General features: G+C 49.4%; 1 protein-coding gene across 1 annotated transcript in view; it reads right to left on the minus strand.

The window, feature by feature from the left end:
• Positions 1-26,034, minus strand: part of LOC140453878 (rho guanine nucleotide exchange factor 2-like) — a 135,869-nt gene extending 109,835 nt beyond the window's left edge. Inside the window, exon 1 of the mRNA XM_072548738.1 lies at positions 25,753-26,034. Coding sequence (XP_072404839.1) covers positions 25,753-25,815 — 63 coding nt within the window. The 5' untranslated portion in view covers positions 25,816-26,034. The remainder of the gene's footprint in view (positions 1-25,752) is intronic.
• Positions 26,035-27,035: the final 1,001 nt, after the last annotated feature.

Below are 27,035 nucleotides of genomic sequence, written 5' to 3' on the forward strand. Positions count from 1 at the left end.
TAACACACTGATACACCCCACACCCCTCACCGTAACACACTGATATACCCCACACCCCTCACTGTAACACACTGATGCACCCCACACCCCTCACTGTAAGACACTGATATACCCCACACCCCTCACTGTAACACACTGATACACCCCACACCCCTCACTGTAAAACACTGATACACCCCACACCCCTCACTGTAACACACTGATATACCCCACACCCATCACTGTAACACACTGATACACCCCACACCCCTCACTGTAACACACTGATACACCCCACACCCCTCACTATAACACACGGATACACCCCACACCCCTCACTGTAACACACTGATATACCCCAGACCCCTCACTGTAACACACTGATACACCCCACCTCCCTCACTGTAACACACTGATACACCCCACACCCCTCAATGTAACACACTGATACACCCCACACCCCTCACTGTAACACACTGATATACCCCACCCCCCTCACTGTAACACACTGATACACCCCACACCCCTCAATGTAACACACTGATACACCCCACACCCCTCAATGTAACACACTGATATACCCCACACCCCTCACTGTAACACACTGATATACCCCACACCCCTTCACTGTAACAAACTGATATATCCCACACCACTCACTGTAACACATTGATACACCCCACACCCCTCACTGTAACACACTGATATACCCCACACCCCTCACTGTAACACACTGATATACCCCACACCCCTCACTGTAACATACTGATATACCCCACACCCCTCACAGTAATACACTGATATACCCCACACCCCTCACAGTAATACACTGATATACCCCACACCCCTCACTGTAACACACTGATATACCCCACACCCCTCACTGTAACACACTAATATACCCCACACCCCTCACTGTAACACACTGATATACACCACACCACTCACTGTCACACACTGATATACCCCACACCCCTCACTGTAACACACAGATATACCCCACACCCCTCACTGTAACACACTGATATACACCACACCACTCACTGTCACACACTGATATACCCCACACCCCTCACTGTAACACACTGAGACACCCCACACCCCTCACTGTAACACACTGATATACCCCACACCCTTCACTGTAACACACTGATATACCCCACACCCCTCACTGTAACACACAGATATACCCCACACCCCTCACTGTAACACACAGATATACCCCACACCCCTCACTGTAACACACTGATATACACCACACCACTCACTGTCACACACTGATATACCCCACACCCCTCACTGTAACACACTGAGACACCCCACACCCCTCACTGTCAGACACTGATATATCCAACACCCCTCACTGTAACACACTGATACACCCCACACCCATCACTGTAACACAGTGATATACCCCACACCCCTCACTGTAACACACTGATATACCCCACACCCCTCACTGTAACACACTGATACACCCCACACCCCTCACTGTAACTCACTGATATACCCCTGACCCCTCACTGTAACACACTGATATACCCCACACCCCTCACACTAACACACTGATATACCCCACACCCCTCACTGTAACACACTGATAAACCCCAAACCCCCTCGCTGTAACGCGCTGAAATACACCACACCGCTCAATGTAACACACTGATATACCCCACACCCCTCACACTAACACACTGATATACCCCACACCCCTCACTGTAACACACTGATATGGCCCACACCCCTCACTGTAACACACTGATATACCACACACCCCTCACTGTAACACACTGATATACCCCACACCCCACACTGTAACAAACAGATACACCCCACACCCCTCACTGTAACACACTGATACACCCCACACCCCTCACTGTAACACACTGATACACCCCCCACCCCTCACTGTAACACACTGATACACCCCACACCCCTCACTGTAACACACTGATACACCCCACACCCCTCACTGTAACACACTGATACACCCCACACCCCTCACCGTAACACACTGATACACCCCACACCCCTCACTGTAACACACTGATATACCCCACACCCCTCACTGTAACACACTGATATACCCCACACCCCTCACTGTAACACACTGATAAACTCCACACCCCTCAATGTAACACACTGATATACCCCACACCCCTCATTGTAACAGACTAATATACCCCACACCCCTCACTGTAACACACTGATATACCCCACACCCCTCACTGTAACACACTGATATACCCCACACCCCTCACTGGAACACACTGATATACCCCACACCCCTCACTGTAACACACTGGTACACCACCACACCCCTCACTGTAACACACTGATATACCCCACACCCCTCACTGTAACACACTGATATACACCACACCACTCACTGTCACACACTGATATACCCCACACCCCTCACTGTAACACACTGATATACCCCACACCCCTCATTGTAACATACTGATATACCCCACCCCCCTCACTGTAACACACTGATCTATCCCACACCCCTCACTGTAACACACTGATATACTCCACACCCCTCAATGTAACACACTGATATACCCCACACCCCTCACTGGAACACACTGATATACCCCACCCCCCTCACTGTAATACACTGATATACCCCACACCCCTCAATGGAACACACTGATACACCCCACACCCCTCACTGTAACACACTGACACACCACACACCCCTCACTGTAACACACTGATATACCCCACACCCCTCCCTGGAACACACTGATACACCCCACACCCCTCACTGTAACACACTGATATACCCCACACCCCTCACTGTAGCACACTGATATACCCCACACCCCTCCCTGGAACACACTGATACACCCCACACCCCTCACTGTAACACACTGATATACACCACACCCCTCCCTGGAACACACTGATACACCCCACACCCCTCACTGTAACACACTGATATACCACACACCCCTCACTGTAACACACTGATAAACCCCACACCCCTCACTGTAACACCCTGATATGCCCCACACCCCTCACTGTAACACACTGATATACCCCACACCCCTCAATGTAACACACTGATATACCCCACACCCCTCACTGTAACCCACTGATACACCTCACACCCCTCACTGTAAGAAACTGATACACCCCACACCCCTCCCTGTAACCCACTGATATATCCCACACCCCTCACTGTAACACACTGATATACCCCACACCCCTCCCTGGAACACACTGATACACCCCACACCCCTCAATGTAACACACTGATATACCCCACACCCCTCACTGTAACACACTGATATACCCCACACCCCTCACTGTAACACACTGATACACCCCACACCCCTCACTGTCACACACTGATATACCCCACACCCCTCACTGTAACACACTGATATACCCCACACCCCTCACTGTAACACACTGATATACCCCACACCCCTCACTGTAACACACTGATATTCCCCACACCCCTCACTGTAACACACTGATACACCCCACACCCCTCACTGTAACACACTCATACACCCCACACCCCTCACTGTAACACACTGATATACCCCACACCCCTCACTGTAACACACTGATATACCCCACATCCCTCACTGTAACACACTGATATACCCCACACACCTCACTGTAACACACTGATATACCCCACAACCCTCACTGTAACACACTAATACACCCCATTCCTCTCACTGTAACACACAGATATGCCCCACACCCCTCACTGTAACACACTGATACACCCCACAGCCCTCACTGTAACACACTGATATATCCCACACCCCTCAATGTAACACACTGAAATACCCCAGACCCCTCATTGTAACACACTGATATACCCCACACCCCTCACTGTAACACACTGATACACCCCACACCCCTCACTGTAACACACTGATATACACCACACCCCTCACTGTAACACACTGATATACCCCACACCCCTCACTGTAACACACTGATATACCCAAAACCCCTCACTGTAACACACTGATACACCCCACACCCCTCACTGTATCACCCTGATATACCCCACACCCCTCACTGTAACACACTGATATACCCCACACCCCTCACTGTCAGACACTGATATACCCCACACCCCGCACTGTAACACACTGATATACCCCACACCCCTCACTGTAACACACTGATAAACCCCACACCCCTCACTGTAACACACTGATACACCCCACACCCCTCACTGTAACACACTGATATACCCTACACCCCTCACTGTAACAGACTGATACACCCCACACCCCTCACTGTAACACACTGATACACCCCACACCCCTCACTGTAACAGACTGATACACCCCACACCCCTCACTGTAACACACTGATATACCCCACACCCCTCACTGTAACACACTGATACACCCCACACCCCTCACTGTAACACACTGATACACCCCACACCCCTCACTGTAACACACTGATATACCCCACACCCCTCACTGTAACAGTGATATACCCCACACACCTCACTGTACCACACTGATATACACCACACCCCTCCCTGTAACACACTGATATACCCCACATCCCTCACTGTAACAAACTGATACACCCCACACCCGTCACTGTAACACACTGATATAACCCACACCCCTCATTGTAACACAATGAAATATCCCACAACCCTCACTGTAACACACTGATATACCCCACACCCCTCACTGTAACACACTGATACACCCCACACCCCTCACTGTAACACACTGATACACCCCACACCCCTCACTGTAACACACTGATATACCCCACACCCCTCACTGTAACACACTGATATGCCCCACATCCCTCTCTCTAACACACTGATATACCCCACACCCCTCACTGTAACACACTGATATACCCCACACCCTTCACTGTCACACACTGATATATCCCACACCCCTCACTGTAACACACTGATATACACCACACCACTCACTGTCACACACAGATATACCCCACACCCCTCACTGTGACACACTGATATACCCCACACCCCTCACTGTAACACACTGAGACATCCCACACCCCTCACTGTAACACACTGATATACCCCACACCCCTCACTGTAACACACTGATACACCCCACAGCCCTTACTGTAACACTCTGATATACCCCACACCCCTCACTGTAACACACTGATACACCCCACACCCCTCACTGTAACACACTGATACACCCCTCACCCCTCACTGTAACACACTGATATACCCCACACCCCTCACTGTAACACACTGATACACCCCACACCCCTCACTGTAACACACTGATACACCCCACACCCCTCACTGTAACACACTGATATACACCACACCCCTCACTGTAACACACTGATATACCCCACATCCCTCTCTCTAACACACTGATATACCCCACACCCCTCACTGTAACACACTGATATACCCCACATCCCTCTCTCTAACACACTGATATACCCCACACCCCTCACTGTAACACACTAATATACCCCACACCCCTTCACTGTAACCCACTGATAAAACCCACACCCCTCACTGTATCACACTGATATAACCCACACCCCTCATTGTAACACACTGATATATCCCACACCCCTCACTGTAACACACTGATATACCCCACACCCCTCACTGTAACACACTGATACACCCCACAGCCCTTACTGTAACACACTGATACACCCCATACCCCTCACTGTACCACACTGATATACCCCACACCCCTCACTGTGACACACTGATACACCCCACACCCCTCACTGTAACACACTGATACAACCCACAGCCCTTAATGTAACCCACTGATACACCCCATACCCCTCACTGTACCACACTGATATACACCACACCCCTCCCTGTAACACACTGATATACCCCACACCCCTCACTGTAACACACTGACATACCCCACATCCCTCACTGTAACACACTGATATACCCCACACCCCTCACTGTAACACACTGATATTCCCCACACCCCTCACTGTAACACACTGATATACCCCACACCCCTCACTGTAACACACTGATATACCCCACACCCCTCACTGTAACACACTGATACACCCCACACCCCTCACCGTAACACACTGATACACCCCACAGCCCTCAGTGTAACACACTGATACACCCCACCCCCCTCACTGTAACACACTGATACACCCCACACCCCTCACTGTAACACACTGACATACCCCACACGCCTCACGATAACACACTGATATATCCCACACCCCTCACTGTAACACAATGATACACCCCACACCCCTCACTGTAACACACTGATATACCCCACAACCCTCACTGTAACACACTGATACACCCCACACCCCTCACTGTAACACACTGATACACCCCACAGCCCTCAGTGTAACACACTGATACACCCCACACCCCTCACTGTAACACACTGATATACCCCACACCCCTCACTGTCACACACTGATAAACCCCACACCCCTCACTGTAACACACTGATACATCACACACCCCTCACTGTAACCCACTGATATAGCCCACACCCCTCACTGTAACACAATGATACACCCCACACCCCTCACTGTAACACACTGATACACCCCACACCCCTCACTGTAACACACTGATATACCCCACACCCCTCACTGTAACACACTGATATATCCCACACCCCTCACTGTAACACACTGATACACCCCACACCCCTCACTGTAACACACTGATACACCCCACACCCCTCACTGTAACACACTGATACACCCCCCACCCTTCACAGTAACACACTGATACACCCCACACCCCTCACTGTTACACACTGATAAAACCCACACCACTCACGAGAACACACTGATTTTCCCCACACCCCTCACTGTAACACACTGATATACCCCACACCCCTCACTGTAACACACTGATATACCCCACACCCCTCATTGTAACACACTGATAAAACCCACACCACTCACGAGAACACACTGATTTTCCCCACACCCCTCACTGTAACACACTGATATACCCCACACCCCTCACTGTAACACACTGATATACCCCACACCCCTCACTGTAACACACTGATATACCCCACACCCCTCACTGTAACACACTGATACACCCCACACCCCTCACTGTAACACACTGATACATCCCACACCCCTCACTGTAACACACTGATATACCCCACACCCCTCACTGTAACACACTGATACACCCCACACCCCTCACTGTAACACACTGATATACCCCACACCCCTCACTGTAACACACTGATATCGCCCACACCCCTCACTGTAACCCACTGATACAACCCACACCCCTCACTATAACACACTGATATAGCCCACACCCCTCACTGTAACACACTGATATACCCCACACCCCTCACTGTAACACACTGATATACCCCACACCCCTCACTGTCAGACACTGATATATCCCACACCCCTCACTGTAACACAATAATATACCCCCCGTCCCTCAATGTAACACACCGATACACCCCACACCCCTCACTGTAACACTGTGATATACCCCACACCCCTCACTGTAACACACTGATACACCCCACACCCCTCACTGTAACACACTGATACACCACACACCCCTCACTGTAACACACTGATATGCCCCACACCCCTCACTGTAACACACTGATACACCACACACCCCTCACTGTAACACACCGATATACCCCACACCCCTCACTGTAACACACTGATATACCCCACATCCCTCAATGTAACACACTGAAATACCCCACATCCCTCACTGTAACACACTGATATATCCCACACCCCTCAATGTAACACACTGAAATACCCCACACCCCTCACTGTAACACACTGATACACCACACACCCCTCACTGTAACACACTGATACACCCCACACCTCTCACTGTAACACACAGATATGCCCCACACCCCTCAATGTAACACACTGATACGCCCCACACCCCTCACTGTAACACACTGATATACCCCACACCCCTCACTGTAACACACTGATATACCCCACACCCCTCACTGTAACACACTGATATATCCCACACCCCTCACTGTAACACACTGATACACACCACACCCCTCACTGTAACACACTGATATACCCCACACCCCTCACTGTAACACACTGATACACCCCACACCCCTCACTGTAACACACTGATATACCCCACACCCCTCACTGTAACACACAGATACACCCCACACCCCTCACTGTAACACACTGAAATACCCCACATCCCTCACTGTAACACACTGATATACCCCACACCCCTCACTGTAACACACTGATATACCACACACCCCTCACTGTAACACATTGATATACCCCACACCCCTCACTGTAACACACTGATATACCCCACACCCCTCACTGTAACACACTGAGACACCCCACACCCCTCACCGTATAACACTGAGACACCCCACACCCCTCACTGTAACACACTGATACACCCCACACCCCTCACTGCAACACACTGATAAACCCCACACCCCTCACTGTAACACACTGATATACCCCACACCCCTCACTGTAACACACTGATACACCCCACGTCCTTCACTGTAACACACTGATACACCCCTCACCCCTCACTGTAACACACTGATATACCCCACACCCCTCACTGTAACACACTGAAATACCCCACATCCCTCATTGTAACACACTGATATACCCCACACCCCTCACTGTAACACACTGAAATACCCCACATCCCTCATTGTAACACACTGATATACCCCACACCCCTCACTGTAACACACTGATATACGCCACACCCCTCACTGTATCACCCTGATATACTCCACACCCCTCACTGTAACACACTGATACACCCAACAACCCGCACTGTAACACACTGATACACCCCACACCCCTCACTGTAACACACGGATATACCCCACACCCCTCACTGTAACAGACTGATATACCCCACACCCCTCACTGTAACACACTGATATACCCCACACCCCTCACTGTAACACACTGATAAACCCCACACCCCTCACTGTAACAGACTGATATGCCCCACACCCCTCACTGTAACACAGTGATACACCCCACACCCCTCACTGTAACACACTGATATACCCCACACCCCTCACTGTAACACACTGATACACCCCATACCCCTCACTGTAACACACTTATATAGCCCACACCCCTCACTGTAACACACTGATATATCCCACACCCCTCACTGTAACACACTGATATACCCCACACCCCTCACTGTAACACACTGATATACCCCACACCCCCCTCACTGTAATACACTGATATACTCCACACCCCTCACTGTAAAACACTGATATATCTCACACCCCTCACTGTAACACACTGATATATCCCCCAGACCCCTCACTGTAACACACTGATATACCCCACACCCCTCACTGTAACACACTGATATACCCCACACCCCTCACTGTAACACACTGATATACCCCACACCCCTCACTGTAACACACTGATATACCCCACACCCCTCACTGTAACACACTGATATATCCCACACCCCTCACTGTAACACACTGATATACCCCACACCCCTCACTGTAACACATTGATATACCCCACACCCCCCTCACTGTAATGCACTGATATACTCCACACCCCTCACTGTAAAACACTGATATATCTCACACCCCTCACTGTAACACACTGATATATCCCCCAGACCCCTCACTGGAACACACTGATATACCCCACACCCCTCACTGTAACACACTGATATACCCCACACCCCTCACTGTAACACACTGATATACCCCACACCCCTCACTGTAACACACTGATATACCCCACACCCCTCACTGTAACACACTGATATACCCCACACCCCTCACTATAACACACTGATATACCCCACACACCTCACTGTAACACACTGATACACCCCACACCCCTCACAGTAACACCCTGATACACCCCACACCCCTCACTGTAACACACTGATATACCCCACACCCCTCACTGTAACACACTGATATACACCACACCCCTCTCTGTAACACACTGATACGCCCCACACCCCTCACTATAACACACTGATATACACCACACCCCTCACTGTTAGACACTGATATATCCCACACCCCTCACTGTAACACACTGATACACCCCACACCCCTCACTGGAACACACTGATACACCCCACACCCCTCACTGGAACACACTGATATACCCCATACTCCTCACTGTAAAACACTGATACACCCCACACCCCTCACTGTAACACACTGATATACCCCACACCCCTCACTGTAACACACTGATATACCCCACACCCCTCACTGTAACACTCTGATGCAGCCCACATTCAGCAGGGTAAGGGTCACTCACTGTGTAACAGTACAGAGTCAGGGTTTATTCAGCAGGGTAAGGGTCACTCACTGTGTAACCGTACAGAGTCATTGTTTATTCAGCAGGGTAAGGGTCACTCACTGTGTAACCGTACAGAGTCAGGGTTGATTCAGCAGGGTAAGGGTCACTCACTGTGTAACCGTACAGAGTCAGGGTTGATTCAGCAGGGTAAGGGTCACTCACTGTGTCCCCGTACAGAGTCAGTGTTTATTCAGCAGGGTAAGGGTCACTCACTGTATAACTGTACAGAGTCAGGGTTTATTTAGCAGGGTAAGGGTCACTCACTGTGTAACAGTACAGAGTCAGGGTTTATTCAGCAGGGTAAGGGTCACTGACTGTGTAACTGTGCAGAGTCAGTGTTTATTCAGCAGGGTAAGGGTCACTCACTGTATAACTGTACAGAGTCAGGGTTTATTTAGCAGGGTAAGGGTCACTCACTCTGTAACCGTACAGACTCAGTGTTTATTCAGCAGGGTAAGGGTCACTCACTGTGTAACCTTACAGAGTCAGTGTTTATTCAGCAGGGTAAGGGTCACTCACTGTGTAACTGTACAGAGTCAGGGTTTATTCAGCAGGGTAAGGGTCATTCACTGTGTAACCGTGCAGAGTCAGGGTTTATTCAGCAGGGTAAGGGTCACTCACTGTGTAACTGTACAGAGTCAGTGTTTATTCAGGAGGGTAAGGGTCACTCACTGTGTAACTGTACAGAGTCAGTGTTTATTCAGCAGGGAAAGGGTCACTCACTGTGTAACTGTACAGAGTCAGTGTTTATTCAGCAGGGTAAGGGTCAATCACTGTGTAACCGTACAGAGTCAGTGTTTATTCAGCAGGGTAAGGGTCACTCACTGTGGAACCGTACAGAGTCAGTGTTTATTCAGCAGGGTAAGGGTCAATCACTGTGTAACCGTACAGAGTCAGGGTTTATTCAGGAGGGTAAGGGTCACTCACTGTGTAACCGTACAGAGTCAGGGTTTATTCAGGAGGGTAAGGGTCACTCACTGTGGAACCGTACAGAGTCAGGGTTTATTCAGCAGGGTAAGGGTCACTCACTGTGTAACTGTACAGAGTCAGTGTTTATTCAGGAGGGTAAGGGTCACTCACTGTGGAACCGTACAGAGTCAGTGTTTATTCAGCAGGGTAAGGGTCAATCACTGTGTAACCGTACAGAGTCAGTGTTTATTCAGGAGGGTAAGGGTCACTCACTGTGTAACCGTACAGAGTCAGTGTTTATTCAGGAGGGTAAGGGTCACTCACTGTGTAACCGTACAGAGTCAGTGTTTATTTAGCAGGGTAAGGGTCACTCACTGTGTAACTGTACAGCGTCAGGGTTTATTCAGCAGGGTCAGGGTCACTCACAGTGTAACCGTCCAGAGTCAGTGTTTATTCAGCAGGGTCAGGGTCACTCACTGTGTAACCGTACAGAGTCAGTGTTTATTCAGGAGCGTAAGGGTCACTCACTGTGTAACCGTACAGAGTCAGTGTTTATTCAGCAGGGTCAGGGTCACTCACAGTGTAACCGTCCAGAGTCAGTGTTTATTCAGCAGGGTCAGGGTCACTCACTGTGTAACCGTACAGAGTCAGGGTTTATTCAGCAGGGTAAGGGTCACTCACTGTGTAACCGTACAGAGTCAGTGTTTATTCAGCAGGGTAAGGGTCACTCACTGTGTAACTGTACAGAGTCAGTGTTTATTCAGGAGGGTAAGGGTCACTCACTGTGTAACTGTACAGAGTCAGTGTTTATTCAGCAGTAGAAGGGTCACTCACTGTGGAACCGTACAGAGTCAGTGTTTATTCAGCAGGGTAAGGGTCACTCACTGTGTAACCGTACAGAGTCAGTGTTTATTCAGCAGGGTAAGGGTCAATCACTGTGTAACCGTACAGAGTCAGTGTTTATTCAGGAGGGTAAGGGTCACTCACTGTGGAACCGTACAGAGTCAGGGTTTATTCAGCAGGGTAAGGGTCACTCACTGTGTAACCGTACAGAGTCAGTGTTTAGCAGGGTAAGGGTCACTCACTGTGTAACCGTACAGAGTCAGTGTTTATTCAGCAGGGTAAGGGTCACTCACTGTGTAACCGTACAGAGTCAGTGTTTATTCAGCAGGGTAAGGGTCACTCACTGTGTAACCGTACAGAGTCAGGGTTTATTCAGCAGGGTAAGGGTTATTTACTGTGTAACCGTACAGAGTCAGGGTTTATTCAGCAGGGTAAGGGTCACCCAGTGTGTAACCGTACAGAGTCAGGGTTTATTCAGCAGGGTAAGGGTCACTCACTGTGTAACCGTACAGAGTCAGGGTTTATTCAGCAGGGTAAGGGTCACTCACTGTGTAACCGTACAGAGTTAGGGTTTATTCAGCAGGGTAAGGGTCACTCAATGTGTAACTGTACAGAGTCAGTGTTTATACTACAGGGTAAGGGTCACTCACTGTGAAACTGTACAGAGTCAGTGTTTATTCAGCAGGGTAAGCTTCACTCACTGTGTAACCGTACAGAGTCAGTGTGTATTCAGCAGGGTAAGGGTCACTCACTGTGTAACCGTACAGAGTCAGGGTTTATTCAGCAGGGTAAGGGTCACTCACTGTATAATTGTACAGAGTCAGTGTTTATTCAGCAGTGTAAGGGTCACTCACTGCATAACTGAACAGAGTCAGTGTTTATTCAGCAGGGTAAGGGTCACTCACTGTGTAACCGTACAGAGTCAGTGTTTATTCAGCAGGGTAAGGGTCACTGACTGTGTAACCGTACAGAGTCAGTGTTTATTCAGCAGGGTAAGGGTCACTCACTGTGTAACCGTACCGAGTCAGGGTTTATTCAGCAGGGTCAGGGTCACTCACTGTGTAACTGTACAGAGTCAGGGTTTATACTACAGGGTAAGGGTCACTCACTGTGTTACTGTACAGAGTCAGTGTTTATACTACAGGGTAAGGGTCACTCACTGTGTAACTGTGCAGAGTCAGTGTGTATTCAGCAGGGTAAGGGTCACTCACTGTGTAACCGTACAGAGTCAGTGTTTATTCAGCAGGGTAAGGGTCACTCACTGTGTAACCGTACAGAGTCAGTGTTTATTCAGCAGGGTAAGGTTCACTCACTGTGTAACCGTACAGAGTCAGTGTTTATTCAGCAGGGTAAGGGTCACTCACTGTGTAACCGTACAGAGTCAGTGTTTATTCAGCAGGGTAAGGGTCACTCACGGTGTAACCGTACAGAGTCAGGGTTTATTCAGCAGGGTAAGGGTCACTCACTGTGTAACCGTACAGAGTCAGGGTTTATTCAGCAGGGTAAGGGTCACTCACTGTGTAACCGTACAGAGTCAGTGTGTATTCAACAGGGTAAGGGTCACTCACTGTGTAACTGTACAGAGTCAGTGTTTATTCAGCAGGGTAAGGGTCACTCACTGTGTAACCGTACAGAGTCAGTGTTTATTCAGCAGGGTAAGGGTCACTCACTGTGTAACCGTACAGAGTCAGTGTTTATTCAGCAGGGTAAGGGTCACTCACTGTGTAACCGTACAGAGTCAGGGTTTATTCAGCAGGGTAAGGGTCACTCACTGTGTAACTGTACAGAGTCAGTGTTTATTCAGCAGGGTAAGGGTCACTCACTGTGTAACTGTACAGAGTCAGTGTTTATTCAGCAGGGTAAGGGTCACTCACTGTGTTACCGTACAGAGTCAGTGTTTATTCAGCAGGGTAAGGGTCACTCACTGTGTAACCGTACAGAGTCAGGGTTTATTCAGCAGGGTAAGGGTCACTCAATGTGTAACCGTACAGAGTCAGTGTTTATTCAACAGGGTAAGGGTCACTCACTGTGTAACCGTACAGAGTCAGTGTTTATTCAACAGGGTAAGGGTCACTCACTGTGTAACTGTACAGAGTCAGGGTTTATTCAGCAGGGTAAAGGTCACTCACTGTGTAACCGTACAGAGTCAGGCTTGATTCAGCAGGGTAAGGGTCACTCACTGTGTAACCGTACAGAGTCAGGGTTTATTCAGCAGGGTAAGGGTTACTCACTGTGTAACCGTACAGAGTCAGTGTTTCTTCAGCAGGGTAAGGGTAACTCACTTTGTAACCATACAGAGTCAGTGTTTATTCAGCAGGGTAAGGGTCACTCCCTGTGTAACCGTACAGAGTCAGTGTGTTTTCAGCAGGGTAAGGGTCACTCACTGTGTAACTGTACAGACTCAGTGTTTATTCAGCAGGGTAAGGGTCACTCACTGTGTAACTATACAGAGTCAGTGTTTATACTAAAGGGTAAGGGTCACTCAATGTGTAACTGTACAGAGTCAGTGTTTATACTAAAGGATAAGTGTCACTCAATGTGTAACTGTACAGACTCAGCGTTTATACTACAGGGTAAGTGTCACTCACTGTGTAACTGTACAGAGTCAGTGTTTATTCAGCAGGGTAAGGGTCACTCACTGTGTAACCGTACAGAGTCAGTGTTTATTCAGCAGGGTAAGGGTCACTCACTGTGTATCTGTACAGAGTAAGTGTTTATTCAGCAGGGTAAGGGTCACTCACTGTGTAACCGTACAGAGTCAGTGATTATTCAGCAGGGTAAGGGTCACTCACGGTGTAACCGTACAGAGTCAGTGTTTATTCAGCAGGGTAAGGGTCACTCACTGTGTAACCGTACAGAGTCAGTGTTTATTCAGCAGGGTAAGGTTCACTCACTGTGTAACCGTACAGAGTCAGTGTTTATTCAGCAGGGTAAGGGTCACTCACTGTGTAACCGTACAGAGTCAGTGTTTATTCAGCAGGGTAAGGGTCACTCACGGTGTAACCGTACAGAGTCAGGGTTTATTCAGCAGGGTAAGGGTCACTCACTGTGTAACTGCACAGAGTCAGTGTTTATTCAGAAGGGTAAGGGTCACTCACTGTGTAACTGTATAGAGTCAGTGTTTATTCAGCAGGGTAAGGGTCACTGACTGTGTAACCGTACAGAGTCAGGGATTATACAGCAGGGTAAGGGCCATTGTGTAACTGTACAGAGTCAGTGTTTATTCAGCATTGTAAAGGTCACTCACTGTGTAACTGTATAGAGTCAGTGTTTATTCAGCAGGGTAAGGGTCACTCACTGTGTAACCGTACAGAGTCAGGGTTTATTCAGCAGGTTAAGGGTCACTCACTGTGTAACCGTCCAGAGTCAGGGTTTATTCAGCAGGGTAAGGGTCACTCACTGTGTAACCGTACAGTGTCAGGGTTTATTCAGCAGGGTAAGGGTCACTCACTTATTAACCGTACAGAGTCAGTGTTTATTCAGCAGAGTAAGGGTCACTCACTGTGTAACCGTACAGTGTCAGGGTTTATTCAGCAGGGTAAGGGTCACTCACTGTGTAACCGTACAGAGTCAGTGTTTATTCAGCAGAGTAAGGGTCACTCACTGTGTAACTGTACAGAGTCAGTGTTTATTCAGCAGGGTAAGGGTCACTCACTGTGTAACCGTACAGAATCAGTGTTTATTCAGCAGGGTAGGGGTCACTCACTGTGTAACTGTACAGAGTCAGTGTTTATTCAGCAGGGTAAGGGTCACTCACTGTGTAACCGTACAGAGTCATGGTTTATTCAGCAGGGTAAGGGTCACTCACTGTGTAACCGTACAGAGTCAGTGTTTATTCAGCAGGGTAAGGGTCACTCACTGTGTAACCGTACAGAGTCAGGGTTTATTCGGCAGGGTCAGGGTCACTGACTGTGTAACCGTACACAGTCAGGGGTTATACAGCAGGGTAAGGGCCATTGTGTAACTGTACCGAGACAGTGTTTATTCAGCTGGGTAAGGGTCACTCACTGTGTAACTGTACAGAGTCAGGGTTTATTCAGCAGGGGAAGGGTCACTCACTGTGTAACTGTATAGAGTCAGTCTTTATTCAGCAGGGTAAGGGTCACTCACTGTGTAACTGTACAGAGTCAGTGTTTATTCAGCAGGGTAAGGGTCACTCACTGTGTAACTGTACAGAGTCAGGGTTTATTCAGCAGGGGAAGGGTCACTCACTGTGTAACTGTATAGAGTCAGTGTTTATTCAGCTGGGTAAGGGTTACTCACTGTGTAACCGTACAGAGACAGGGTTTCTTCAGCAGGGTAAGGGTCACTCACTGTGTAACCGTACAGAGTCAGTGTTTATTCAGCAGGGTAAGGGTCACTCACTGTGTAACCGTACAGAGTCAGTGTTTATTCAGCAGGGTAAGGGTCACTCACTGTGTAACCGTACAGAGTCAGGGTTTATTCAGCAGGGTAAGGGTCACTCACTTTGTAACCGTACAGAGTCTGTGTTCATTCAGCAGGGTAAGGGTTACTCACTGTGTAACCGTACAGAGACAGGGTTTCTTCAGCAGGGTAAGGGTCACTCCCTGTGTAACCGTACAGAGTCAGTGTTTATTCAGCAGGGTAAGGGTCACTCACTGTGTAACTGTACAGAGTCAGTGTTTATTCAGCAGGGTAAGGGTCACTCACTGTGTAACTGTACAGAGTCAGTGTTTATTCAGCAGGGTAAGGGTCACACACTGTGTAACTGTACAGAGTCAGTGTTTATTCAGCAGGGTAAGGGTCACTCACTGTGTAACTGTACAGAGTCAGTGTTTATTCAGCAGGGTAAGGGTCACTCACTGTGTAACTGTACAGAGTCAGTGTTTATTCAGCAGGGTAAGGGTCACTCACTGTGTAACTGTACAGAGTCAGCGTTTATACTACAGGGTAAGGGTCACTCACTGTGTAACTGTACAGAGTCAGTGTTTATACTACAGGGTAAGGGTCACTCACTGTGTAACTGTGCAGAGTCAGTGTGTATTTAGCAGGGTAAGGGTCACTCACTGTGTAACCGTACAGAGTCAGTGTTTATTCAGCAGGGTAAGGGTCACTCACTGTGTAACCGTACAGAGTCAGTGTTTATTCAGCAGGGTAAGGTTCACTCACTGTGTAACCGTACAGAGTCAGTGTTTATTCAGCAGGGTAAGGGTCACTCACTGTGTAACCGTACAGAGTCAGTGTTTATTCAGCAGGGTAAGGGTCACTCACGGTGTAACCGTACAGAGTCAGGGTTTATTCAGCAGGGTAAGGGTCACTCACTGTGTAACCGTACAGAGTCAGGGTTTATTCAGCAGGGTAAGGGTCACTCACTGTGTAACCGTACAGAGTCAGTGTTTATTCAGCAGGGTAAGGGTCACTCACTGTGTAACTGCACAGAGTCAGTGTTTATTCAGAAGGGTAAGGGTCACTCACTGTGTAACCGTACAGAGTCAGTGTTTATTCAGCAGGGTAAGGGTCACTCACTGTGTAACTGCACAGAGTCAGTGTTTATTCAGTAGGGTAAGGGTCACTCACTGTGTAACCGTACAGAGTCAGGGTTTATTCAGCAGGGTAAGGGTCACTCACTGTGTAACTGTACAGAGTCAGGGTTTATTCAGCAGGGTAAGGGTCACTCACTGTGTAACCGTACAGAGTCAGGGTTTATTCAGCAGGGTAAGGGTCAGTCACTGTGTAACCGTGCAGAGTCAGGGTTTATTCAGCAGGGTAAGGGTCACTCACTGTGTATTCGTACAGAGTCAGGGTTTATTCAGCAGGGTAAGGGTCACTCACTGTGTAACCGTACAGAGTCAGGGTTTATTCAGCAGGGTAAGGGTCACTCACTGTGTAACTGTACAGAGTCAGGGTTTATTCAGCAGGGTAAGGGTCACTCACTGTGTAACTGTACAGAGTCAGTGTTTATTCAGCAGGGTAAGGGTCACTCACTGTGTAACCGTACAGAGTCAGTGTGTATTCAACAGGGTAAGGGTCACTCACTGTGTAACTGTACAGAGTCAGTGTGTATTCAGCAGGGTAAGGGTCACTCACTGTGTAACCGTACAGAGTCAGTGTTTATTCAGCAGGGTAAGGGTCACTCACTGTGTAACCGTACAGAGTCAGTGTTTATTCAGCAGGGTAAGGGTCACTCACTGTGTAACCGTACAGAGTCAGGGTTTATTCAGCAGGGTAAGGGTCACTCACTGTGTAACCGTACAGAGTCAGTGTTTATTCAGCAGGGTAAGGGTCACTCACTGTGTAACCGTACAGAGTCAGTGTTTATTCAGCAGGGTAAGGGTCACTCACTGTGTAACCGTACAGAGTCAGGGTTTATTCAGCAGGGTAAGGGTCACTCACTGTGTAACCGTACAGAGTCAGGGTTTATTCAGCAGGGTAAGGGTCACTCACTGTGTAACTGTACAGAGTCAGTGTTTATTCAGCAGGGTAAGGGTCACTCACTGTGTAACTGTACAGAGTCAGTGTTTATTCAGCAGGGTATGGGTCACTCACTGTGTTACCGTACAGAGTCAGTGTTTATTCAGCAGGGTAAGGGTCACTCACTGTGTAACCGTACAGAGTCAGGGTTTATTCAGCAGGGTAAGGGTCACTCAATGTGTAACCGTACAGAGTCAGTGTTTATTCAACAGGGTAAGGGTCACTCACTGTGTAACCGTACAGAGTCAGTGTTTATTCAACAGGGTAAGGGTCACTCACTGTGTAACTGTACAGAGTCAGGGTTTATTCAGCAGGATAAGGGTCACTCACTGTGTAACCGTACAGAGTCAGGCTTGATTCAGCAGGGTAAGGGTCACTCACTGTGTAACCGTACAGAGTCAGGGTTTATTCAGCAGGGTAAGGGTTACTCACTGTGTAACCGTACAGAGTCAGTGTTTCTTCAGCAGGGTAAGGGTAACTCACTTTGTAACCATACAGAGTCAGTGTTTATTCAGCAGGGTAAGGGTCACTCCCTGTGTAACCGTACAGAGTCAGTGTGTTTTCAGCAGGGTAAGGGTCACTCACTGTGTAACTGTACAGACTCAGTGTTTATTCAGCAGGGTAAGGGTCACTCACTGTGTAACTATACAGAGTCAGTGTTTATACTAAAGGGTAAGTGTCACTCAATGTGTAACTGTACAGACTCAGCGTTTATACTACAGGGTAAGTGTCACTCACTGTGTAACTGTACAGAGTCAGTGTTTATTCAGCAGGGTAAGGGTCACTCACTGTGTAACCGTACAGAGTCAGTGATTATTCAGCAGGGTAAGGGTCACTCACGGTGTAACCGTACAGAGTCAGTGTTTATTCAGCAGGGTAAGGGTCACTCACTGTGTAACAGTACAGAATCAGTGTTTATTCAGCAGGGTAAGGTTCACTCACTGTGTAACCGTACAGAGTCAGTGTTTATTCAGCAGGGTAAGGGTCACTCACTGTGTAACTGCACAGAGTCAGTGTTTATTCAGAAGGGTAAGGGTCACTCACTGTGTAACCGTACAGAGTCAGTGTTTATTCAGCAGGGTAAGGGTCACTCACTGTGTAACTGCACAGAGTCAGTGTTTATTCAGAAGGGTAAGGGTCAATCACTGTGTAACCGTACAGAGTCAGTGTTTATTCAGCAGGGTAAGGGTCACTCACTGTGTAACTGCACAGAGTCAGTGTTTATTCAGTAGGGTAAGGGTCACTCACTGTGTAACCGTACAGAGTCAGGGTTTATTCAGCAGGGTAAGGGTCACTCACTGTGTAACCGTACAGAGTCAGGGTTTATTCAGCAGGGTAAGGGTCACTCACTGTGTAACCGTACAGAGTCAGTGTTTATTCAACAGGGTAAGGGTCACTCACTGTGTAACCGTGCAGAGTCAGGGTTTATTCAGCAGGGTAAGGGTCACTCACTATGCAACCGTACAGAGTCAGGGTTTATTCAGCAGGGTAAGGGTCACTCACTGTGTAACTGTACAGAGTCAGTGTTTATTCAGCAGGGTAAGGGTCACTCACTGTGTAACCGTACAGAGTCAGTGTGTATTCAACAGGGTAAGGGTCACTCACTGTGTAACTGTACAGAGTCAGGGTTTATTCAGCAGGGTAAGGGTCACTCACTGTGTAACCGTACAGAGTCAGTGTTTATTCAGCAGGGTAAGGGTCACTCACTGTGTAACCGTACAGAGTCAGTGTTTATTCAGCAGGGTAAGGGTCACTCACTGTGTAACTGTACAGAGTCAGTGTTTATTCAGCAGGGTAAGGGTCACTCACTGTGTAACCGTACAGAGTCAGGGTTTATTCAGCAGGGTAAGGGTCACTCACTGTGTAACTGTACAGAGTCAGTGTTTATTCAGCAGGGTAAGGGTCACTCACTGTGTAACCGTACAGAGTCAGTGTTTATTCAGCAGGGTAAGGGTCACTCACTGTGTAACTGTACAGAGTCAGTGTTTATTCAGCAGGGTAAGGGTCACTCACTGTGTAACCGTACAGAGTCAGGGTTTATTCAGCAGGGTAAGGGTCACTCACTGTGTAACTGTACAGAGTCAGTGTTTATTCAGCAGGGTAAGGGTCACTCACTGTGTAACCGTACAGAGTCAGTGTTTATTCAGCAGGGTAAGGGTCACTCACTGTGTAACTGTACAGAGTCAGTGTTTATTGAGCAGGGTAAGGGTCACTCACTGTGTTACCGTACAGAGTCAGTGTTTATTAAGCAGGGTAAGGGTCACTCACTGTGTAACCGTACAGAGTCAGGGTTTATTCAGCAGGGTAAGGGTCACTCAATGTGTAACCGTACAGAGTCAGTGTTTATTCAACAGGGTAAGGGTCACTCACTGTGTAACCGTACAGAGTCAGTGTTTATTCAACAGGGTAAGGGTCACTCACTGTGTAACTGTACAGAGTCAGGGTTTATTCTGCAGGGTAAAGGTCACTCACTGTGTAACCGTACAGAGTCAGGCTTGATTCAGCAGGGTAAGGGTCACTCACTGTGTAACCGTACAGAGTCAGGGTTTATTCAGCAGGGTAAGGGTTACTCACTGTGTAACCGTACAGAGTCAGTGTTTCTTCAGCAGGGTAAGGGTAACTCACTTTGTAACCATACAGAGTCAGTGTTTATTCAGCAGGGTAAGGGTCACTCCCTGTGTAACCGTACAGAGTCAGTGTGTTTTCAGCAGGGTAAGGGTCACTCACTGTGTAACTGTACAGACTCAGTGTTTATTCAGCAGGGTAAGGGTCACTCACTGTGTAACTGTACAGAGTCAGTGTTTATACTAAAGGGTAAGTGTCACTCAATGTGTAACTGTACAGACTCAGCGTTTATACTACAGGGTAAGTGTCACTCACTGTGTAACTGTACAGAGTCAGTGTTTATTCAGCAGGGTAAGGGTCACTCACTGTGTAACCGTACAGAGTCAGTGTTTATTCAGCAGAGTAAGGGTCACTCACTGTGTATCTGTACAGAGTAAGTGTTTATTCAGCAGGGTAAGGGTCACTCACTGTGTAACCGTACAGAGTCAGTGATTATTCAGCAGGGTAAGGGTCACTCACGGTGTAACCGTACAGAGTCAGTGTTTATTCAGCAGGGTAAGGGTCACTCACTGTGTAACCGTACAGAGTCAGGGTTTATTCAGCAGGGTAAGGGTCACTCACTATGTAACCGTACAGAGTCAGTGTTTATTCAGCAGGGTAAGGGTCACTCACTGTGTAACTGTACAGAGTCAGTGTTTATTCAGCAGGGTAAGGGTCACTCACGGTGTAACCATACAGAGTCAGGGTTTATTCAGCAGGGTAAGGGTCACTCACTGTGTAACTGTCCAGAGTCAGGGTTTATTCAGCAGGGTACGGGTCACTGACTGTGTAACCGTCCAGAGTCAGTGTTTATTCAACAGGGTAAGGGTCACTCACTGTATAACTGTACAGAGTCAGGGTTTATTCATCAGGGTAAGGGTCACTCACTATGTAACCGTACAGAGTCAGTGTTTATTCAGCAGGGTAAGGGTCACTCACTGTGTAACTGTACAGAGTCAGTGTTTATTCAGCAGGGTAAGGGTCACTCACTGTGTAACCGAACAGAGTCAGGGTTTATTCAGCAGCTTTAGTCTTATTCTCTTGCCAGAGCCTGTCTAAGGGTTAACACCAGATGTCCAAATCCATCTCTACCTTTGGAATGCCTAACTTCAAAGGAAACCAGATGTGTTCCCGGCTCTCACAGTCCACATTCTGTTCAACCTTGGAGTCACGTGGAGTTCTGTCACAGAGATAATGTCTCGAAACTGTTTCCAGAAGGTAACGTGTCTGTGTCTGAGGGAGCTGTTTATGTCTAACCTACACATGCACACACACATAGAGTCATACACACACACACGCACACGCACACACGCCCACACACATGCACACATACATACACCCACACACGCACACATACACATGCCGAGTCATTTACACACACACACACACACACGCGCACATATAGAGTCATATACACACACGCGCGCACACAGTCCCACACATACTCACACACACGCACACACTCACACGTGCTCACACACACACACAGTCACATGCTCACACGCACGCACATATACACACACACAGAGACAGTCATATACACACACACACGCTCACACACACGCACACATACACATACACACTTACACATACGCACACACACATACACACATATTCATTTACACACACACACACTCGCACATGCACACGCATGCGCACACACACGCAAGCACACACAGAGTCATAGACACACTCATGCTCACACACTCACACACACCCTCTCACCCACTCAAACACCTACACAGTCATATACACATACTCACACACACACATTCACACACCCACTCATACACAGACAGTCATATACACACACTCATACATACACACTCACACTCCTACACAAACACACTCACTCACACACACGTACATAGTCATACACACACACACGTACACACAGTCATATACACACACTCACACATGCACACATACACACAGAGTCATATACACACACACGCACACACACTCACACGCTCTCACACGCACAATATAGAGTCATTTACACACACAAACACGCACACACACTCACACGCTCTCACACGCACACATATAGAGTCATTTACACACACAAACACGCACACACACTCACACGCTCACACACACACGCACATATACAGAGTCATTTACACACACACACTCACACGCTCACACACACACAGTCATTTACACACACACACACGCACACACATTCACACATACACACAGTCATTTACACACACACACGCACACGTATACACACACACGCATGCACACACATACACATACAGAATCATATAAACGCACACACAGAGTCATATACACACACTCATACACACTCACTCACTCTCATACTCACACATACACACCCTCTCACCCACTCAAACACCTACACAGTCATATACACACACTCACACACACTCACTCACTCTCATACTCACACATACACACCCTCTCACCCACTCAAACACCTACACAGTCATATACACACACTCATACACACTCACTCATACATACACTCACTTACACACTCATACACACACTCTCACACACACACACACACACACAGACCCCCTACACTCGATGCTGGAGTTCCCCTCCCCCCTGTGGAGGCTCTCGGACCTTTATCAGAGCCTCCCCCATCTCCTCTCTCCCCAGGGGCCTCTCCACAATCAATCTCCACACACTCTGACCCTGACTCACCGACAGTCCCCTCCCCCTCCCCCAGCCCTCACCGACGTCCCCCCTGTTCCCCATTCCTTCTCTCTCTCTCTCTCTGGGAATGAACCAAGGGTTGAACATCAAAAAGAGGAACTGACACTACGCCCGACTCCATTCCGGAGAAAACCGTTTCAAGAAAACAGCCACACAAATGGAACTGTAATCCTCAGTCGCCCGTGAGGGGAGAGGCGAAGAGAGAGAGAGAGAGAGAGAGAGGGAGAGAGGGAGGGAGAGAGATAGAGAGGGAGAGAGAGAGAGAGAGAGAGGGATAGAGACAGAGGGAGAGAGATAGAGAGGGAGAGAGAGAGAGAGAGAGAGACAGAGGGAGAGAGAGAGAGAGAGAGGGAGAGAGACAGAGGGAGAGAGACAGAGGGAGAGAGACAGAGGGAGAGAGAGAGAGAGAGAGAGAGGGAGAGAGAGAGAGGGGGAGAGAGGGAGGGAGGGAGAGAGGGAGAGAGAGAGGGAGAGAGACACAGGGAGAGAGATAGAGGGAGAGAGAGAGACAGAGTGAGAGGGAGGGAGAGAGGGAGAGAGAGAGAGAGAGGGGGAGAGAGAAAGAGAGAGAGAGAGACAGAAAGGCAGAGAAAGAGAGACGGTGAGGCAGGAGAACAGGAGGTAACAACACAGATACAAAGACTCAGAGAGGGAGAGTGAGAGAGGGAGGGAGACTGAGAGAGGAGTGAGAAAGTCAGTGACAGAGGAGGGCGAAGAAAGATTCACAACACTTAGGTACACACACACACACACAGTCACACAGACACACACAGACATATACACACACACACACACAGTTACAGACACACACAGACATATACACACACACACAGACGCACACATACACACACAGTCACAGACACACACATACAGACATATACACACAGAGTCACACACAGACACACACCACCCCCCCACACACACAGACGCACACACCCCCCCACACACACAGACACACAAACACAGACACACACACCCCCACACACAAACACACACACACACACACACAGACAGACACACAGACACAGACCCCCCCCCACACACACACCCCACACACAAACACAGACACACACACCCCCACACACAAACACACACACACACACACACACACACAGACACAGACCCCCCACACACACACACCGACACACACACACAAATACATAGGAGAAGGAAAATAAACAAAACTGTTCGAGGGGGAGATAGCGGGAGAGGAGACAGAGAGAGGGACAGAGAGGGAGAGGCAGATAGACAGAGAAAAACAGAGACAGAGAGAGAAGGGAGGGAGGGAGAGAGACAGACAGAGAGAGATATAGACATGGACAGAGGGAGAGAGACAAGAAACAGACAGAAAGAGAGAAGGAGAGAGATAGTGAGAGGGTGAGTGAGACAGAGAGAGAGATAGACAAGGGGAGAGACAGGGAGACAAAGAGAGAGAGAGAGAAACAGAAAGAGAGAGAGGGAAGAGACAGAAGGAGAGAGAGTGAGAGGGAGAGAGAGAGAGAGAGAATGAGGGAGAGACAGAGAGAGATGGACAGAGGGAGCGGGAGAGAGACAAAGAGAGTGTGAGAGAGAGAGAGAGAGACAGAGAGAGAGAAGGAGGGGGAGAGACAAAAGGAGAAAGACAGAGAGAATGAGGGAGAGAGAGACAGAGACGGACAGAGGGAATGGGAGGGAGACAAAGAGAGAGAGAGAGAGAGAAATTTGCCGATTACAGGACGTAGCCAGGGAGAGGGAACCCCTCTGTAATTAAAAGCAACCCAACCAGGATTGTCTCAGAAGCGGAACCTGCCTGGGGTGGGGTGGGGAAACAGAGAGTTGACCTCCTGGCTCACACAGGAGGGAGTGTGCGCTCAGCCCCTCATGCCCAGCCAGGAGGAGGAGGAGGAGGAGGGGGAGGAGGGGGAGGGGGAGGGGGGGGGGGGGAAAAGTTTTTCCTACCTTGAGAGAGATTTCCCGCATCCTGTCGTGACGCCCGCAATGTAGGAGATCTCGGTGGTACATTCTCGGCAGCGCTGGCCCGGGAGAGGGGAAAGGGGGGGGGTTTCTGAGCTGGGAGGGGACACGGCTGACCCCGGGTCTGCTGAAATCCCAGAGCGATCCCTGCTCCCTCCCTGGCACATGGGAATAGCGAGCGATATGGGAGAGAGAGAGAGAGAGAGAGAGAGGCCCTGTAAGCCCAGAGGGAGGGAAGTGTGTGTGTGAGAGAGAGAGAGAGAGAGAGAGAGAGAGGGCCGGGCTAAGACAGAGAAGGAGTTGTATTCAAATGTCTGGGTAGCTGGGAGGCAGGAGCAGTTGAAGCGCCAACTGTAGACACCGACAGCTGGGCACAGGGGCTAGCAGCACCTGGGCATTCGGCCCGTCGGCAATCTGCTGGCACAAGGGCTCCCCTCGATGTGTCAGGGGGGAGGCTGGGCCAGGCTGAGTGGCAGGGGGATTAGGTTGGCAACAGTGCCAGGTGAGGATGAGTGGGGAGGCCCCATTTACACACCCACCCCCACCGCCCGCCCCCCCCCCCCCCCCACCGCGCACAGCAGGATCCCACAGGAATCCACGGACCCCCGCAGTCGTTCGGAAACGTGGCCGAAGGATTTTTACACCCGCTCCCTCAGCACTGACCCTCCGACAGTGCCCGCTCCCTCAGCACTGACCCTCCGACAGTGCCCGCTCCCTCAGCACTGACCCTCCGACAGTGCCCGCTCCCTCAGCACTGACCCTCCGACAGTACCCCCTCCCTCAGCACTGACCCTCCAACAGTGCCCACTCCCTCAGCACTGACCCTCCCACAGTGCCCGCTCCCTCAGCACTGACCCTCTGACAGTGCCCACTCCCTCAGCACTGACCCTCTGACAGTGCCCACTCCCTCAGCACTGACCCTCCATCAGTGCCCACTCCCTCAGCGCTGACCCTCCGACAATGTCCACTCCCTCAGCACTGACCCTCTGACAGTGCCCACTCCCTCAGCACTGACCCTCTGACAGTGCCCACTCCCTCAGCACTGACCCTCCGACAGCACTCACTCCCTCAGTGCTGACCCTCCGACAGTGCCCACTCCCTCAGCGCTGACCCTCCTACAGCACCCACTCCCTCAGCACTGACCCCCCGACAGCGCCCGCTCCCTCAGCACTGACTCTCCCACAGCCCCCACTCCCTCAGCATTGACCCTCCGACAGTGCCCACTCCCTCAGCGCTGACCCTCCGACAGTGCCCGCTCCCTCAGCGCT

The sequence above is a fragment of the Chiloscyllium punctatum genome, chromosome 28, assembly GCF_047496795.1.
Source record: "Chiloscyllium punctatum isolate Juve2018m chromosome 28, sChiPun1.3, whole genome shotgun sequence".
Lineage (NCBI taxonomy): Eukaryota > Metazoa > Chordata > Chondrichthyes > Orectolobiformes > Hemiscylliidae > Chiloscyllium > Chiloscyllium punctatum.